Source organism: Bufo bufo, chromosome 7 (assembly GCF_905171765.1).
Source record: "Bufo bufo chromosome 7, aBufBuf1.1, whole genome shotgun sequence".
Classification (NCBI taxonomy): domain Eukaryota; kingdom Metazoa; phylum Chordata; class Amphibia; order Anura; family Bufonidae; genus Bufo; species Bufo bufo.
In genome coordinates, this window is record NC_053395.1 from 1,129,667 (window position 1) to 1,149,098 (window position 19,432).

The 19,432-nt window shown below is 54.3% G+C and overlaps 3 protein-coding genes across 3 annotated transcripts in view; 1 reads left to right on the plus strand and 2 right to left on the minus strand.

Moving 5' to 3' along the window:
- Window positions 1-5,019, minus strand: part of PHKG2 (phosphorylase kinase catalytic subunit gamma 2) — a 33,210-nt gene extending 28,191 nt beyond the window's left edge. Inside the window, exon 1 of the mRNA XM_040441142.1 lies at window positions 4,822-5,019. Coding sequence (XP_040297076.1) covers window positions 4,822-4,916 — 95 coding nt within the window. The 5' untranslated portion in view covers window positions 4,917-5,019. The remainder of the gene's footprint in view (window positions 1-4,821) is intronic.
- Window positions 1-19,432, plus strand: part of LOC121008516 (TBC1 domain family member 10B-like) — a 959,042-nt gene that overhangs the window by 372,563 nt on the left and 567,047 nt on the right. The window lies entirely within an intron of this gene.
- TMEM265 (transmembrane protein 265) lies at window positions 8,430-13,866 on the minus strand. Its single transcript, XM_040441149.1, has 3 exons — window positions 12,860-13,866; window positions 11,978-12,205; window positions 8,430-8,719 (listed from the first exon to the last, which is right to left on the minus strand). The coding sequence occupies exons 1-3, from the start codon at window positions 12,881-12,883 to the stop codon at window positions 8,567-8,569; spliced, it is 405 nt and encodes a 134-aa protein (XP_040297083.1). The 5' UTR covers window positions 12,884-13,866; the 3' UTR covers window positions 8,430-8,566.

Sequence of the window (19,432 nt, forward strand, 5' to 3'; positions counted from 1 at the left end):
CCCCCCATATAAGGCTCATATGTAGCCCCCCCATCACTCGCACCCCCCCATATAAGGCTCATATGTAGCCCCCATCACTCGCACCCCCCCATATAAGGCTCGTATACAGCTCCCCATCACTCGCACCCCCCCAATATAAGGCTCGTATACAGTTCCCCCGTCACTCGCACCCCCCCATATAAGGCTCATATGTAGCCCCCATCACTCACTCCCCCCCATATAAGGCTCATATGTAGCCCCCATCACTCGCACCCCCCCATATAAGGCTCATATGTAGCCCCCATCACTCGCACCCCCCCATATAAGGCTCGTATACAGCTCCCCGTCACTCGCACCCCCCCATATAAGGCTCGTATACAGCCCCCCCGTCACTCGCACCCCCCCATATAAGGCTCATATGTAGCCCCCCCATCACAGGCTCATATGTAGCCCCCCCATCACTCGCACTCCCCCCAATATAAGGCTCGTATACAGTTCCCCCGTCACTCGCACCCCCCCATATAAGGCTCGTATACAGCTCCCCGTCACTCGCACCCCCCCATATAAGGCTCATATGTAGCCCCCATCACTCGCACCCCCCCATATAAGGCTCATATGTAGCCCCCATCACTCGCACCCCCCCATATAAGGCTCGTATACAGTTCCCCCGTCACTCGCACCCCCCCATATAAGGCTCGTATACAGCTCCCCGTCACTCGCACCCCCCCATATAAGGCTCATATGTAGCCCCCATCACTCGCACCCCCCCATATAAGGCTCATATGTAGCCCCCGTCACTCGCACCCCCCCATATAAGGCTCATATGTAGCCCCCATCACTCGCACCCCCCCATATAAGGCTCATATGTAGCCCCCATCACTCGCACCCCCCCATATAAGGCTCGTATACAGCCCCCCCGTCACTCGCACCCCCCCATATAAGGCTCATATGTAGCCCCCCCATCACTCACACTCCCCCCAATATAAGGCTCGTATACAGCCCCCCCATCACTCGCACCCCCCCATATAAGGCTCGTATACAGCTCCCCGTCACTCACACCCCCCCATATAAGGCTCGTATACAGTTCCCCCGTCACTCGCACCCCCCCATATAAGGCTCATATGTAGCCCCCCCATCACTCGCACTCCCCCCAATATAAGGCTCATATGTAGCCCCCATCACTTGCACCCCCCAATATAAGGCTCGTATACAGCCCCCGTCACTCGCACTCCCCCCAATATAAGGCTCATATACAGTTCCCCCGTCACTCGCACCCCCCCATATAAGGCTCGTATACAGCTCCCCGTCACTCGCACCCCCCCATATAAAGCTCGTATACAGCCCCCCCGTCACTCGCACCCCCCCATATAAGGCTCATATGTAGCCCCCCCATCACTCGCACTCCCCCCAATATAAGGCTCGTATACAGTTCCCCCGTCACTCGCACCCCCCCATATAAGGCTCGTATACAGCCCCCCCATCACTCGCACCCCCCCCATATAAGGCTCGTATACAGCTCCCCGTCACTCGCACCCCCCCATATAAGGCTCATATGTAGCCCCCCCATCACTCGCACTCCCCCCAATATAAGGCTCATATGTAGCCCCCATCACTTGCACCCCCCAATAAAAGGCTCGTATACAGCTCCCCGTCACTCGCACCCCCCCATATAAGGCTCATATGTAGCCCCCATCACTCGCACCCCCCCATATAAGGCTCATATGTAGCCCCCATCACTCGCACCCCCCCATATAAGGCTCGTATACAGTTCCCCCGTCACTCGCACCCCCCCATATAAGGCTCGTATACAGCTCCCCGTCACTCGCACCCCCCCATATAAGGCTCATATGTAGCCCCCATCACTCGCACCCCCCCATATAAGGCTCATATGTAGCCCCCATCACTCGCACTCCCCACAATATAAGGCTCGTATGCAGACCCCCCATCACTCGCACCCCCCCATATAAGGCTCGTATACAGCTCCCCCGTCACTCGCACCCCCCCATATAAGGCTCATATGTAGCCCCCCCATCACTCGCACTCCCCCCAATATAAGGCTAGTATGCACCCCCCCGTCACTCGCACTCCCACCCAAAATATAAGGCTTGTATGCAGCCCCCGTCACTCGCACTCCACCCCAATATAAGGCTTGTATGCAGCCCCCCCATCACTCGCACCCCCCAATATAAGGCTCATATGCAGCCCCCCCCCGTCACTCGCACTCCCCCCCAATATAAGGCTTGTATGCAGCCCCCCCATCACTCGCACCCCCCAATATAAGGCTCGTATGCAGCCCCCGTCACCCACACTCCCCCCCCCCCCCCAATATAAGGCTTGTATGCAGCCCCCGTCACTCGCACTCCCCCCCCCAATATAAGGCTTGTATGCAGCCCCCCGTCACTCGCACTCCCCCCCCAATATAAGGCTTGTATGCAGCCCCCGTCACTCGCACCCCCCCATATAAGGCTTGTATGCAGCCCCCCCGTCACTCGCACCCCCCCATATAAGGCTTGTATGCAGCCCCCCCATCACTCGCACTCCCGCTGATAGCTGTCACTGATAACTCCTCCTCCTGTACTGATAGCTGTCACTGATAACTCCTCCTCCTGTACTGATAGCCGTCACTGATAACTCCTCCTCCTGTACTGATAGCTGTCACTGATAACCCCTCCTCCTGTACTGATAGCTGTCACTGATAACCCCTCCTCCTGTACTGATAGCTGTCACTGATAACTCCTCCTCCTGTACTGATAGCCGTCACTGATAACTCCTCCTCCTGTACTGATAGCTGTCACTGATAACTCCTCCTCCTGTACTGATAGCTGTCAGTCACTGATAACTCCTCCTCCTGTACTGATAGCTGTCAGTCACTGATAACTCCTCCTCCTGTACTGATAGCTGTCACTGATAACCCCTCCTCCTGTACTGATAGCTGTCACTGATAACTCCTCCTCCTGTACTGATAGCTGTCACTGATAACTCCTCCTCCTGTACTGATAGCTGTCACTGATAACTCCTCCTCCTGTACTGATAGCTGTCACTGATAACACCTCCTCCTGTACTGATAGCTGTCAGTCACTGATAACCCCTCCTCCTGTACTGATAGCTGTCACTGATAACCCCTCCTCCTGTACTGATAGCTGTCACTGATAACTCCTCCTCCTGTACTGATAGCCGTCACTGATAACTCCTCCTCCTGTACTGATAGCTGTCACTGATAACTCCTCCTCCTGTACTGATAGCTGTCAGTCACTGATAACTCCTCCTCCTGTACTGATAGCTGTCACTGATAACCCCTCCTCCTGTACTGATAGCTGTCACTGATAACTCCTCCTTCTGTACTGAGAGCTGTCACTGATAACCCCTCCTCCTGTACTGATAGCTGTCACTGATAACTCCTCCTCCTGTACTGATAGCTGTCACTGATAACTCCTCCTCCTGTACTGATAGCTGTCACTGATAACACCTCCTCCTGTACTGATAGCTGTCACTGATAACTCCTCCTCCTGTACTGATAGCTGTCACTGATAACTCCTCCCCCTGTACTGATAGCTGTCACTGATAACACCTCCTCCTGTACTGATAGCTGTCACTGATAACTCCTCCTCCTGTACTGATAGCTGTCACTGATAACTCCTCCTCCTGTACTGATAGCTGTCACTCACTGATAACTCCTCCTCCTGTACTGATAGCTGCTGTACTGATAGCTGTCACTGATAACTCCTCCCCCTGTACTGATAGCTGTCACTGATAACTCCTCCTCCTGTACTGATAGCTGTCAGTCACTGATAACCCCTCCTCCTGTACTGATAGCTGTCACTGATAACTCCTCCTCCTGTACTGATAGCTGTCACTGATAACCCCTCCTCCTGTACTGATAGCTGTCACTGATAACTCCTCCTCCTGTACTGATAGCTGTCAGTCACTGATAACTCCTCCCCCTGTACTGAGAGCTGTCAGTCACTGATAACTCCTCCTCCTGTACTGATAGCTGTCACTGATAACTCCTCCTCCTGTACTGATAGCTGTCACTGATAACTCCTCCCTCCTGTACTGATGGCTGTCACTGATAACTCCTCCTCCTGTACTGATAGCTGTCACTGATAACTCCTCCTCCTGTACTGATAGCTGTCACTCACTGATAACACCTCCTCCTGTACTGATAGCTGTCACTGATAACTCCTCCTCCTGTACTGATAGCTGTCACTGATAACTCCTCCTCCTGTACTGATAGCTGTCACTCACTGATAACACCTCCTCCTGTACTGATAGCTGTCACTGATAACTCCTCCTCCTGTACTGATAGCTGTCACTGATAACCCCTCCTCCTGTACTGATAGCTGTCAGTCACTGTTTATAGCTCCTCCTCCACTGATAGCTCCTCCTCCACTGATAGCTGTCACTGATAACCCCTCCTCCTGTACTGACAGCTCCTCCTCCTGTACTGATAGCTGTCAGTCACTGTTTATAGCTCCTCCTCCACTGATAGCTCCTCCTCCTGTACTGAGAGCTGTCAGTCACTGTTTATAGCTCCTCCTCCACTGATAGCTCCTCCTCCACTGATAGCTGTCAGTCACAGTTTATAGCTCCTCCTCCACTGATAGCTCCTCCTCTACTGGGGAGGAGGGGGGGGGGGGCTGCGTTACTACCGGGGGCTGTAAAATACTGAGCGAACTTTGGGGGGAGGATGATGGGAGTAATTGCTCCTTGTGGTACTCGGTGCAGATGGCGGTCTGTTTCTCCTGGGGCCCGGCGGAGACTCCACCCCGTCCCTCATATAAGCCTGGGAGAGAGGCCGCCAATCGTTAAGCCCCGCCCTCGCTCAGGAGACCCGCCCCCTACCTGCCGATGATCTCCTTGGGGTCGTATTTCTGGTAGAACTCTTTGGCCCCCACCCAGTCCGGCAGCTCGTCACGGGGTTCTGCGTCTCGGGTCATGGCGCGGCTAAGGAAAGTGCGGACCCACAGCGCGACCGGGAACGTCCGAGGGTCACTCGTCCGCCACCACCACAACGCGAGTACCGGAAGTGAGGATCCCCAGCTCCGCCCTCCAATGGTAGAGGCTGTTACCAAGCAACGGGTCGGCAAATAAATGAACTGCTGTGAGATCATGTGACCCGCAGTGGGCTTTCTCACGTGATTATGAAATTTAATGAATATTCATGAAGGAAATGACGTCATCGCAGCGCGGCAAATGCGAACTCTAAAATAAGCTGATCGGTCACGTGTTCAAACCCGGAGAGTCTGATTGGACGAGAGCTGTCACTAATAGTAAATACTTCTTCCTATATAAATGTAGGAGGCGGACGGCGGGGGGCGCTCTGTGCTCGGCCTTATGTATAGAGGAGACGGACGGCGGGGGGCGCTCTGTGCTCGGCCTTATGTATAGAGGAGACGGACGGCGGGGGGCGCTCTGTGCTCGGCCTTATGTTTAGAGGAGACGGACGGCGGGGGGCGCTCTGTGCTCGGTCTTATGTATATAGGAGACGGACGGCGGGGGGCGCTCTGTGCTCGGCCTTATGTATAGAGGAGACGGACGGCGGGGGGCGCTCTGTGCTCGGCCTTATGTATAGAGGAGACGGACGGCGGGGGGCGCTCTGTGCTCGGCCTTATGTATAGAGGAGACGGACGGCGGGGGGCGCTCTGTGCTCGGCCTTATGTATAGAGGAGACGGACGGCGGGGGGCGCTCTGTGCTCGGCCTTATGTATAGAGGAGACGGACGGCGGGGGGCGCTCTGTGCTCGGTCTTATGTATAGAGGAGACGGACGGCGGGGGGCGCTCTGTGCTCGGTCTTATGTTTAGAGGAGACGGACGGCGGGGGGCGCTCTGTGCTCGGCCTTATGTATAGAGGAGACGGACGGCGGGGGGCGCTCTGTGCTCGGTCTTATGTATAGAGGAGAAGGACGGCGGGGGGCGCTCTGTGCTCGGTCTTATGTATAGAGGAGACGGACGGCGGGGGGCGCTCTGTGCTCGGTCTTATGTATAGAGGAGACGGACGGCGGGGGGCGCTCTGTGCTCGGCCTTATGTATAGAGAAGAAGGACGGCGGGGGGCGCTCTGTGGACCGCATTATGTATAGAGGAGACGGACGGCGGGGGGCGCTCTGTGCTCGGTCTTATGTTTAGAGGAGACGGACGGCGGGGGGCGCTCTGTGCTCGGCCTTATGTATAGAGGAGACGGACGGCGGGGGGCGCTCTGTGCTCGGTCTTATGTATAGAGGAGAGGGACGGCGGGGGGCGCTCTGTGCTCGGTCTTATGTATAGAGGAGACGGACGGCGGGGGGCGCTCTGTGCTCGGTCTTATGTATAGAGGAGAAGGACGGCGGGGGGCGCTCTGTGCTCGGTCTTATGTATAGAGGAGACGGACGGCGGGGGGCGCTCTGTGCTCGGTCTTATGTATATAGGAGACGGACGGCGGGGGGCGCTCTGTTCTTGGTCTTATGTATAGAGAAGAAGGACGGCGGGGGGCGCTCTGTGGACCGCATTATGTATAGAGGAGACGGACGGCGGGGGGCGCTCTGTGCTCGGCCTTATGTATAGAGGAGACGGACGGCGGGGGGCGCTCTGTGCTCGGCCTTATGTATAGAGGAGACGGACGGCGGGGGGCGCTCTGTGCTCGGTCTTATGTATATAGGAGTCGGACGGCGGGGGGCGCTCTGTGCTCGGCCTTATGTATATAGGAGACGGACGGCGGGGGGCGCTCTGTGCTCGGTCTTATGTATAGAGGAGACGGACGGCGGGGGGCGCTCTGTGCTCGGCCTTATGTATAGAGGAGACGGACGGCGGGGGGCGCTCTGTGCTCGGCCTTATGTATAGAGGAGACGGACGGCGGGGGGCGCTCTGTGCTCGGTCTTATGTATAGAGGAGACGGATGGCGGGGGGCGCTCTGTTCTTGGTCTTATGTATATAGGAGACGGACGGCGGGGGGCGCTCTGTGCTCGGTCTTATGTATAGAGGAGACGGACGGCGGGGGGCGCTCTGTGGACAGCATTATGTCTAGAGGAGACGGATGGCGGGGGGCACTCTGTGGACAGCCTTATGTATAGAGGAGACGGACGGCGGGGGGCGCTCTGTGCTCGGCCTTATGTATAGAGGAGGCGCTCTGTGGACAGCATTATGTCTAGAGGAGACGGATGGCGGGGGGCACTCTGTGGACAGCCTTATGTATAGAGGAGAAGGACGGCGGGGGGCGCTCTGTGCTCGGTCTTATGTATAGAGGAGACGGACGGCGGGGGGCGCTCTGTGCTCGGTCTTATGTATAGAGGAGGCGCTCTGTGGACGGTCTTATGTATAGAGGAGACGGACGGCGGGGGGCGCTCTGTTCTTGGTCTTATGTATAGAGAAGAAGGACGGCGGGGGGCGCTCTGTGGACCGCATTATGTCTAGAGGAGACGGATGGCGGGGGGCACTCTGTGGACAGCCTTATGTATAGAGGAGACGGACGGCGGGGGCGCTCTGTGCTCGGCCTTATGTATAGAGGAGGCGCTCTGTGGACAGCATTATGTCTAGAGGAGACGGATGGCGGGGGGCACTCTGTGGACAGCCTTATGTATAGAGGAGAAGGACGGCGGGGGGCGCTCTGTGCTCGGTCTTATGTATAGAGGAGACGGACGGCGGGGGGCGCTCTGTGCTCGGTCTTATGTATAGAGGAGGCGCTCTGTGGACGGTCTTATGTATAGAGGAGACGGACGGCGGGGGGCGCTCTGTTCTTGGTCTTATGTATAGAGAAGAAGGACGGCGGGGGGCGCTCTGTGGACCGCATTATGTATAGAGGAGACGGACGGCGGGGGGCGCTCTGTGCTCGGCCTTATGTATAGAGGAGACGGACGGCGGGGGGCGCTCTGTGCTCGGCCTTATGTATAGAGGAGACGGACGGCGGGGGGCGCTCTGTGCTCGGCCTTATGTATAGAGGAGACGAACGGCGCTCTGTGCTCGGTCTTATGTATAGAGGAGACGGACGGCGGGGGGCGCTCTGTGCTCGGCCTTATGTATAGAGGAGACGGACGGCGGGGGCGCTCTGTGCTCGGCCTTATGTATATAGGAGACGGACGGCGGGGGCGCTCTGTGCTCGGCCTTATGTATAGAGGAGACGGGGGGCGCTCTGTGGTCGGCCTTATGTATATAGGAGACGGACGGCGGGGGGCGCTCTGTGCTCGGTCTTATGTATAGAGGAGACGGACGGCGGGGGGCGCTCTGTGCTCGGCCTTATGTATAGAGGAGGTGCTCTGTGGACGGCGGGGGGCGCTCTGTGCTCGGCCTTATGTATAGAGGAGACGGATGGCGGGGGCGCTCTGTGCTCGGCCTTATGTATAGAGGAGACGCTCTGTGGACGGCCTTATGTATAGAGGAGACGGATGGCGGGGGCGCTCTTTGGTCAGTCCCTCACATCTTGACCTTTTGGCTTTCCTCGGCACTCTGGTGACCCTGACATTGTTTTGCGGACGCCTTTGTCTCTGCTCAGGTTTTATTAAATACACATCATATACACAAGTATAAAACACTCTATATACAGGAACTTTAGACAGAGTTTGGGGTTCAGTCTTTGGGGGAAATCTTCTTGCCCTTCACATTACATGGAGACCGCTGACGTCATTCAATCAGTGTCATCAGGTAAGAGATGAGAACCAGAAGGAAGGGCAGAGACACAAGAGCGCCCACAAATAGCAGGATACTCAGGACAGAGAATCTCCGGGAGCGGCGGGAGAGGGTGGCCTTCATCTGCTGGTCACATTCCTGCTCTGCCTGCAAAACAGAAGATCAGAGGGGTCAGTACAAGGTGGACAGAGAGGAGGTATCAGTAGGAGGGCAGAAGAGTGTAGGGATCAGTAGGAGGAGGGTGATGACATGGTGTAGGGATCAGTAGGAGGAGGGTGATGACATGGTGTAGGGATCAGTAGGAGGACGGAGTGTAAGTTGATTGTCAGAGGACATTGTGTAGGGATCAGTAAGAGGTGGACGGAGTGTAGGGATCAGTTAGAGGAGGATGGAGTGTAGACATCAGTAGGAGGACGACGACCGAGTGTAGGGATCAGTAGGAGGACGACATGGTGTAGGGATCAGGAGGAGGAGGACAACGACTTGGTGTAGGAATTGGTAGGCGGAGGAGGACTGAGTAGGGATAATTGTCGGGGGATCAGTAAGAGGAGAACAGAGCGTAGGGTTAATTATCAGAGGGCATTATGTAGGGATCAGTAAAAGGAGTGTAGGGATCATTTGGAGGAGGACAGAGTATAGGGACTGGTAAGAGGACGGAGCATAAGGTTCATTGTCAGAGGACATTGTGTAGGGATCAGTAGGAGGACGGAGCATAGGGTTCATTGTCAGAGGACACTGTGTAGGGATCAGTAAGAGGATTGTAGGGATCATTTGGAGGAGGACAAAGTATAGGGACTGGTAAGAGGACGGAGCATAGGATTCATTGTCAGAGGACACTGTGTAGGAATCGGTTAGAGGAGTGTAGGGACTGGTAAGTGGAGGACTGAGCATAAGGTTCATTGTCAGAGGACATTGTGTAGGGATCAGTAGGAGTAGGCGGAAAGAGTGTATGGATCAGTAGGAGGAGGCGGAAAGAGTGTAGGGATCAGGAGGAGGAGGCCGGAGCATAGGGTTCATTGTCAGAGGACATTCTGTAGGGATCAGTAGGAGACGGCGGAAAGAGTGCAGGGATCAGGAGGAGGACGGAGCATAAGGTTTATTGTCAGAGGACATTGTGTAGGGATCAGTAAGAGGAGTGTAGGGATCATTAGGAGGACGACCGTGGATAGGGTTCATTGTCAGAGGAGGTAGTGGAAAGTGTAGGGATCAGGAGAAGGAGGCAGAAAGAGTGTAGGGATCAGAAGGAGGAGGGAGCATAGGGTTCATTGTCAGAGGACACTATGTAGGGATCAGTAAGAGTAGTGTAGGGATCATTTGGAGGAGAACAGAGTATAGGGACTGGTAAGAGGATGGAGCATAGGATTCATTGTCTGGGGACACTGTGTGGGGATCAGTAGGAGGAGGACAGAGTATAGGGACTGGTAAGAGGAGGATGGACCATAAGGTTTATTGTCAGAGGACATTGTGTAGGGATCAGTAGGAGGAGGAGGACGGAGCTTAGGGTTGATTGTCAGAGGACATTGTGTAGGGATCAGTAAGAGGAGTGTAGGGATCATTAGGAGGACGACAGAGGATAGGGCTCATTGTCAGAGGATAATGTGTATGGATCAGTAGGAGGAGGTGGAAAGAGTGTAGGGATCATGAGGAGGACGGAGCATAGGGTTCATTGTCAGAGGACACTGTGTAGGGATCAGTAAGAGTAGTGTAGGGATCATTTGGAGGAGGACAGAGTATAGGGACTGGTAAGAGGACGGAGCATAGGATTCATTGTCAGAGGACACTGTATAGGGATCAGTAGTAGGAATGTGGGGATCATTAGTGGGAGGACAGAGTATAGGGACTGGTAAGAGAGGGACGGACCATAAGGTTCATTGTCAGAGGACATTGTGTAGGGATCTGTAAGAGGAGTGTAGGGATCATTAGGAGGAGGACAGAGTATAGGGTTGATTGTCAGAGGACATTGTGTAGGGATCAGTAGGAGGAGGCGGAAAGAGTGTAGTGATCAGGAGGAGGCGGAAAGTGTAGGGATCAGGAGGAGGACGGAGCATAGGGTTCATTATCAGAGGACATTGTGTAGGGATCAGTAGGAGGAGGCGGAAAGAGTGTAGGGATCAGGAGGACGACGGAGCATAGGGTTCATTGTCAGAGGACACTGTGTAGGGATCAGTTAGAGGAGTGTAGGGATAATTCGGAGGAGGAAAGAGTATAGGGACTGGTAAGAGGAGTATAGAGCATAAGGTTCATTGTCAGAGGATATTGTTTAGGGATCAGTAGGAGTAGGCGTAAAGAATGTATAGATCAGTAGAAGCAGGCGGAAAGAGTGTAGGGATCAGGAGGAGGAGGAAAGAGTGTCGGGATCAGGAGGAGGAGGCGGAAAGAGTGTCGGGATCAGGAGGAGGAGGCGTAAAGAGTGTCGGGATCAGGAGGAGGAGGCGTAAAAAGTGTAGGGATCAGGAGGAGGAGGCGTAAAGAGTGTAGGGATCAGGAGGAGGACGGAGCTTAGGGTTGATTGTCAGAGGACATTGTGTAGGGATCAGTAGGAGAACAGAGTATAGGGTTGATTGTCAGAGGACATTGTGTAGGGAGGGATCAGTAGGAGGAGGTGGAAAGAGTGTAGGGATCATGAGGATGACGGAGCATAGGGTTCATTGTCTGGGGACACTGTAGGGATAAGTAGGAGGAATGTAGGGATCAGGAGGAGGACAGAGTATAGGGACTGGTAAGAGGAGGACGGAGCATAAGGTTCATTTTCAGAGGACATTGTGTAGGGATCAGTAGGAGGAATGTAGGGATCATTAGGAGGAGGACGGAGCATAAGGTTCATTGTCAGAGGACATTGTGTAGGGATCAGTAGGAGGCGGCGGAAAGAGTGTAGGGATCAGGAGGACGGAGCATAGGGTTGATTGCCAGAGGACATTGTGTGGGGATCAGGAGGTGGAGGACATTGTGTAGGGATCAGTAGGAGGAGGCGGAAAGAGTGCAGGGATCAGGAGGAAGACGGAGCATAGGGTTGATTGTCAGAGGACATTGTGTAGGGATCAGTAGGAGGCGGCGGAAAGAGTGTAGGGATCAGGAGGACGGAGCATAGGGTTGATTGCCAGAGGACATTGTGTGGGGATCAGGAGGAGGAGGACATTGTGTAGGGATCAGGAGGTGGAGGACATTGTGTAGGGATCAGTAGGAGGAGGCGGAAAGAGTGCAGGGATCAGGAGGAGGACGGAGCATAGGGTTGATTGTCAGAGGACATTGTGTAGGGATCAGGAGGTGGAGGACATTGTGTAGGGATCAGTAGGAGGAGGCGGAAAGAGTGCAGGGATCAGGAGGAGGACGGAGCATAGGGTTGATTGTCAGAGGACATTGTGTAGGGATCAGTAGGAGGAGGACAGACTATAGCACGGTATTTACCTGCAGAGCCAGGATTAAGGCTTTGATCCCGATGCAGGAGACCCCGCACACAATGCTTATTATGGCCAGTCTTCTCTGGCTGCAGGACAGGAAATACCTGTAAGGGTTTCTTCTTTTCTGCTGGCGGTCTGGAGGTTTCGAGGGCTGTGATGGATCACTGACCAGTACCTGGAGTTCCTGCTGTGCTTCTCCATTCAAAAGCTTCTGGTCATGAGAGATTGCCGTTACCTTAGGTGGGACAGGATGGGAGACGTATGAGACGTGTGCGTTGCTGTCCTGCCAGAGCATTGATGTAGTCGGTGGCCTGAGTGGTTGCAGGTAACGTGTTGTCTTAGTCTGGGTTCACATCACGGTTTTTTCTTTCGTTATAATATATAAAAAAGTACATTAAGTGGATGCCTCAGACGGGTGTCCCGGGCAATTGTCCCCATAGTGCTCTATGGTGTTGTTTGTGTGCCGCACAAATTCAACGTATATGTTAAACAAGGGGCAATAGCGTGGTGTGAGCCCAGACTTACCTCTACATTGGAGCACGTCACACCCCATCTATCCACGCAGTAGTGGTTTTATCGCTAAAATGGTGACTGACGCACACCTGATGCTGGCTCCTCCATCAGCCAAGAAGTGCCCCCTGGCTTCCCTGCGCAGGCATTGATCTCCGGCCCACCACTGTGGTTGTCCGCCTGAACTGGGGACTTGATGCTCAGCCTCCGTCCCCTTACTGATGAAAAACTCACAACCATCCAGAAGCCATTCCGCTGCTTCACAAACAGGACTTATTGTGTGAAGCCAATAAGAAAGATCTCCTCGCTGGAGGTACTGCACGGCCACCTGACGAGAAAATACTCTGCAGGTACCTCCTGCTCTTCTGTCTCCACGTACCTGTGGCTGCTGTGCCTCAGTCATGTTCTCTCATCCTGCAGACGTCTTCACTGGCAGATGTGGTGGATCTATGCTGCGCTGGGGAGCTCTGCACTGCCGTATTAGAGGCTGTGCTCACCACAGACGGTGACTCAGTGGGTCAGGTATGACATACCTCTGCAAGGTGTGGGACTCTCGTTGTGACTCAATGCCTGGAATGAAACCACATTCCAGTGTCCAGGCCCATCCCCTGCTTGCCTTGCGTGCTTTGTACATGGGCGGAGTATGAGAATGGAGAGTCTGTTATTAGTGCGTCATTATAAGAAGGTGTTGGGAATAACAAGGTGGAGAGATATGTGTAACATGAGCGGCTTTAGGAGCGAATCAAAACCAATATCCGCAGGAAGAAGCTTTAGCTCTGTGCATGAGGTAAAGAAGGGGCAGCTGTGCATCACTGTTCAGTCTGTGCAGTGTAACGTATGACAAGAGGACACTTCCGTCTGTGTTTTATGGTTTGAAGACAGAGGGGTGTCTGGTTCATGCAGTGTAAGGTATGAAGATGGAGGACTGCCGGGTCTGTACAGCCAAGATAGAGGACTGTTTGGTCAGTGTGGCGTAAGGTATGGGACAGAAGACTGCTCGGTCAGTGCGGGGTAAGGTATGGGACAAAAGACTGCTCGGTCAGTGCGGGGTAAGGTATGGGACAGAAGACTGCTCGGTCAGTGCAGTGTAAGGTATGAGGATGGAGGACTGCTCGGTCAGTGCGGGGTAAGGTATGGGACAGAAGACTGCTCGGTCAGTGTGAGGTAAGGTATGGGACAGAAGACTGCTGGGTCAGTGCGGGGTAAGGTATGGGACACTGCTCGGTCAGTGCGGGGTAAGGTATGGGACAAAAGACTGCTCGGTCAGTGCGGGGTAAGGTATGGGACAAAAGACTGCTCGGTCAGTGCAGTGTAAGGTATGAGGATGGAGGACTGCTCGGTCAGTGCGGGGTAAGGTATGGGACAGAAGACTGCTCGGTCAGTGTGAGGTAAGGTATGGGACAGAAGACTGGTGGGTCAGTGCGGGGTAAGGTATGGGACACTGCTCGGTCAGTGCGGGGTAAGGTATGGGACAGAAGAGTGCTCGGTCAGTGCGGGGTAAGGTATGGGACAGAAGACTGCTCGGTCAGTGCGGAGTAAGGTATGGGACTGAAGACTGCTCGTTCAGTGTGAGGTAAGGTATGGGACAGAAGACTGCTTGGTCAGTGCGGGGTAAGGTATGGGTCAGAAGACTGCTCGGTCAGTGCGGGGTAAGGTATGGGACAGAAGACTGCTCGTTCAGTGTGAGGTAAAGTATGGGACAGAAGACTGCTCGGTCAGTGTGGAGTAAGGTATGGGACAGAAGACTGCTCGTTCAGTGTGAGGTAAGGTATGGGACAGAAGACTGCTCGTTCAGTGTGAGGTAAGGTATGGGACAGAAGACTGCTCGGTCAGTGCGGGGTAAGGTATGGGACTGAAGACTGCTCGTTCAGTGTGAGGTAAGGTATGGGACAGAAGACTGCTTGGTCAGTGCGGGGTAAGGTATGGGTCAGAAGACTGCTCGGTCAGTGCGGGGTAAGGTATGGGACAGAAGACTGCTCGTTCAGTGTGAGGTAAAGTATGGGACAGAAGACTGCTCGTTCAGTGTGGAGTAAGGTATGGGACAGAAGACTGCTCGTTCAGTGTGAGGTAAGGTATGGGACAGAAGACTGCTCGGTCAGTGCGGGGTAAGGTATGGGACAGAAGACTGCTCGGTCAGTGTGAGGTAAGGTATGGGACAGAAGACTGCTCGTTCAGTGTGGAGTAAGGTATGGGACAGAAGACTGCTCGGTCAGTGTGAGGTAAGGTATGGGACAGAAGACTGCTCGGTCAGTGCGGGGTAAGGTATGGGACAGAAGACTGCTCGTTCAGTGTGAGGTAAAGTATGGGACAGAAGACTGCTCGTTCAGTGTGGAGTAAGGTATGGGACAGAAGACTGCTCGTTCAGTGTGAGGTAAGGTATGGGACAGAAGACTGCTCGGTCAGTGCGGGGTAAGGTATGGGACAGAAGACTGCTCGGTCAGTGTGAGGTAAGGTATGGGACAGAAGACTGCTGGGTCAGTGCGGGGTAAGGTATGGGACAGAAGACTGCTCGGTCAGTGTGAGGTAAGGTATGGGATAGAAGACTGCTCGGTCAGTGCGGGGTAAGGTATGGGACAGAAGACTGCTCGGTCAGTGTGAGGTAAGGTATGGGACAGAAGACTGCTGGGTCAGTGCGGGGTAAAGTATGGGACACTGCTCGGTCAGTGCGGGGTAAGGTATGGGACAGAAGAGTGCTCGGTCAGTGCGGGGTAAGGTATGGGACAGAAGACTGCTCGGTCAGTGTGGGGTAAGGTATGGGACAGAAGACTGCTCGGCCAGTGTGAGGTAAGGTATGGGACAGAAGACTGCTTGGTCAGTGCGGGGTAAGGTATGGGACAGAAGACTGCTCGGTCAATGCGGGGTAAGGTATGGGACAGAAACCAGCTGCTTCTGGACTGCTGGATGGAAAAAAAACTGATATGTTTTCCCTCCTCTTCCTTTAGTCCCCAAGGTCCTGAGGAAAATATTAGAAGAAAATAACAGTACTCCCATTCTGGCCATGCAGAGCATGGTTTTCTGTGGCATTGATGATGTTGAGAGGGATCTTCTGGAAACTCCCACTGCGGCCCGATCTTCTATCCCAGAGAGGGATCCTTCCTCCAATGTGAAGATGCTCCATCTAACGGCCTGGAGGGTTAAGCATAAAGAGGCTGACTTGTATATTACACTTCACCATGCATATGTAACCTTATTGCAAAGTTAGAGGTAATTGAAGTGCCGTACGACTTGCGCACACAGTGGCGTCCCACTTGGCTGTATTGTCGGATACAGCGGTACCTTGTTACAAGTTTTCAGCTGGAACGACTTATGCGGTTTGGCGGTCGCTTGTCTGTACAGTCTCTAGTTGCCTTGTGGACAGTCTCCAACCGTGGGAGTTATTCAGGTGATGTCTCCAGATGGTTGTCAGGACCGGATGTTCAAATCATAGCGTTCCATATATGCAGAGTGGGAGTTAGAGCTGGCCTCTATAGTATTGGACTGTGCGTAAATTAGAGTCCAAATCCAGGATAGATGCAAAAATATATGTCCATTAGCTGCCTCAATGAATAATTCTGTTCAGTTTTTACAAAGGAAAATGAAGGAAAAGGACCTCAGTTAGGAAGGAAGACTAATGAATCTTTTGATGCATGTGTCTTTACAGAGGAAGAGGTTCTAAGTCAGCTGTCTAAAATTACTACAAATAAGTCACAGGGGCCTGATGGGATACACCCAAAGCTATTAAAAGAGCTCAGCGGTGAACTAGCAAAACCATTAACAGATTTATTTAACCAATCACTGGTAACAGGAGTTGTCCCAGAAGATTGGAAATTAGCAAATGTTGTGCCCATTCACAGGAAAGGTAGTAGGGAGGAATCGGGCAACTATAGGCCAGTAAGCCTGACATCAATAGTGGGGAAACTAATGGAAACCATACTCAAGGAGAGGATTGTGGAACATCTAAAATCCCATGGATTGAAAGATGAAGAACAGCATGGGTTTACTTCAGGGAGATCATGTCAAACTATTCTTATTGATTTCTCGCCCATTCCATTGGGGGACACAGACCATGGGTATAGCTTAGGCCATTACTAGGAGGAGACACTATGCAAATAATAAAAAACAGCTCCTCCTCCACTGGCTATACCCCCATGCTCCAACAGGAGGACCTCCAGCAGGGTTGTCCCTGTAGTTTTTTCTTCTGTTTGTTTTTTTCTAAACAGAGGATGCAGGGTCGCATGGTGCGTCCCTGGTCTCTCAGTGGAGCGAGCGCCGGGGTCGAATGGCCGTCCCCGGCTACCTCCCCTAACCCTAACCCTCCCCCCAGAAGATAAGTGGAACCGGGCTCGACCTGCAGCTCCGGTGGCCTACCAGATCCGGGGTCACCTAGTCCTGCCCTCTATCCAGTGCACTGCCACTCCTTGTGCCAGATGACTGAAGAGGTGACCCCCTGCTGGTCCGGTACAGAGGGTGAAGACTGCAGGATTCAGATAAGTACATCGGCTCTCCTGCAAGCTCCCCCCCCCCCCCCACATGCTCACACTGTGACACGGTTCTTTAGGGCTTACCTGTGGATCTGGGAGGGTCGGCTGATTGAGAGGGAGGAGGGATTCCTTCTTGTTCCCTGCATTCTGGTGGTGGGCGCCATTTTTTACCGCAATCTTTTTCGCGCGATCTGTGACGTGACTGGGGGGCGGAGCCTATGGCGTCAGCTCCGGCGCTTCCGCTTTGCCTCAGCGCCTCTCTATGCTCGAATGCTACTCCAGCTCCTCACAGGTCACGGTAGGACAGAGAGTTTTCCGCAAAGCTGTAGGAGACCCTGACTCCGGGATTGCCGCCATCATGCGAAGACCTGGGGCCCCCCAAAAATCTAAAGCGACACCTCAGGTCCCACTGGGAGTCGGTAAAGTCTGCTTCTTGCCACTATCGGTTACAGGCTCCTGTGACTCTTGCCTTGCCTCGGGACAGGATCATCCACCTCCTCCTTCGCCCCTTCGTAGCCCTCCTGGGCCTCTGCCATAGCTAGGGCGGCCGCGGACTTGGCCCAAATCTCGCACGCGGCCAAGGACTTTATGGAACGCATGGCGGCCACTGATCCACCGCCTGTGGTGCCTGTGGTTAGTACTGCTCCACCCCCCGGTGCCCCCCACAGAGGACGCTCGACCGTTAAGAGGCAGCGTTCACAGCAGCATCCCTCCTCGGATGACTCTGCTTCCCCCCTCGCCTGGAGGCGTGTTCAGCCTCTCCCTCTCGCAGGGATTACAGGTCTGAAGGGGAAAGGTCCGGCTCGGATGAGGACACGGAGCCGGAAACCCTCAACTAAGCTCTCCACCATGGTGGCAGACTTGGTCACGGCGGTACGTGACACCTTTGACATCCAGGGGCAACCTCCTTCTACTAGTAGCCAGGAATTCCCCCTCTTCCATTCCAGAAAACCTGAGGCAGTCATATTCCCCATTCATGGCGAGTTCACCAAGGTCCTTTCTAAGGCTTGGGAACGCCCTAATCACAGTTTTCCTGCTACGAGGCATATGGATACTCTTTATCCTTTCCCGGCAGATAACGTGCAGCAGTGGTCTTCTCCTCCTAAGGTCGACCCGCCGGTGGCCAGATTGGCTAAGAATACAGTCCTGGACGGGTCCTCCCTACAGGACTCCGTTGACAGGCGTTTGGACTCTTTCCAAAGCCAGATTCTCTCTGGCGGGCACAGGTCTGCGGCCCACGTTCGCCTCGGCCTGGGTAGCCAGGGTGCTTTCGGTGTGGTTGCAGCGCCATCATCAGGACCTCGAGGAGCAGGATGCCTCTGCAGACACCCTAAACTTCATCCTCCAGATGTCCCAGGCGACAACATTCCTCTGTGAGGCCTCATTGGACGTCAGCACTCTCTTTGCGTGGATTTCGGCCCTCTCGGTCACGCAGCGCAGGGAGGTCTGGTTGAAGGTCTGGGACGCCGACGCTTCCTCCAAGCGCTCCCTCACTAACCTCCCCTTTGCGGGCTCCAGGCTCTTCGGTGCTAAGCTGGATGAGATTATCTCTGACGCTACGGGGGGCAAGAGTACACACCTGCCCCAATCTAGATCCAAGCGCGCCTTCAGAGCTCGCCCCTCTGGCTCTAGAAACCAGTCCTTTCTGGGCTTCTCCTCCTCCAGGTCTGCGACAGCCGCCTCCTACGGCGGCTCTCAGGACTCCCACAAGAAGCCTCCCTTTAAGCCTCAACCTTCCTGGCGCCCGCGGGCACAGTTCCAGGGGAGTTCTACCAGCCCTGCGGTTCCCAAGCAGTCCTCCTCCTGAAGGGGCGCCCCCATCGCTTGCGGTGGGGGGCCGTCTGCTCTCCTTTCAGCATGTCTGGAGGGCTCATGTTCAAGACGCCTGGGCCATGGAAATTGTAACTCCCAGTTACAAGATAGAATTCGTTTCCAGACCTCCGGAACGTTTCTTTCCTCAAAAAAGGAGGAATCAGTGCGTCCGGTCCTGGACCTGAAGCTGTTAAACAAGTCCCTGCGGGTGCGGAGGTTTCGGATGGAATCCCTCCGCTCAGTTATTGCTTCTCTACTTCCAGGGGAGTTCCTCGCGTCGGTGGACATCCGGGACGCCTATCTGCATGTCCCTATCGCAGAATCTCACCACAGGTTCCTGCACTTCGCCATTTGCGACCGTCATTATCAGTTCGTCGCCCTTCACTTTGGGCTGGCGACAGCCCCGCGGGTATTCACAAAGATCTTGGCGGTGATCATGGCGCTTCTCCGTACCAGGGGCATATCTCTGCTGCCCTACCTGGACGACATTGTGATAAAGGCTCCCTCTCGTCCCCAGGCCGAAGACAGCGTCAGGATCACTGTTCAGACACTGCAACAGTTCGGCTGGCTGATTAACTTCCCGAAGTCCTCTCTCCAACCTTCCCAGAGGGTGACCTTCCGGGGGATGATTATGGACACTACTGCAGCCCGGGTATTCCTTCCGGATTGCAAGTTCTCAC

Bases quoted from the DNA above. Each gene is read 5' to 3' on its own strand.
- TMEM265 (XM_040441149.1), bottom strand. From the start codon at position 12,883: ATGACTGAGGCACAGCAGCCACAG. The intron at 12,206-12,859 runs GTACGTGGAGAC...GTCCCACCTAAG, and splicing joins CTGAGGCACAGCAGCCACAG to GTAACGGCAATCTCTCATGA. The intron at 8,720-11,977 runs GTAAATACCGTG...TCTGTTTTGCAG, and splicing joins CCTTAATCCTGGCTCTGCAG to GCAGAGCAGGAATGTGACCA.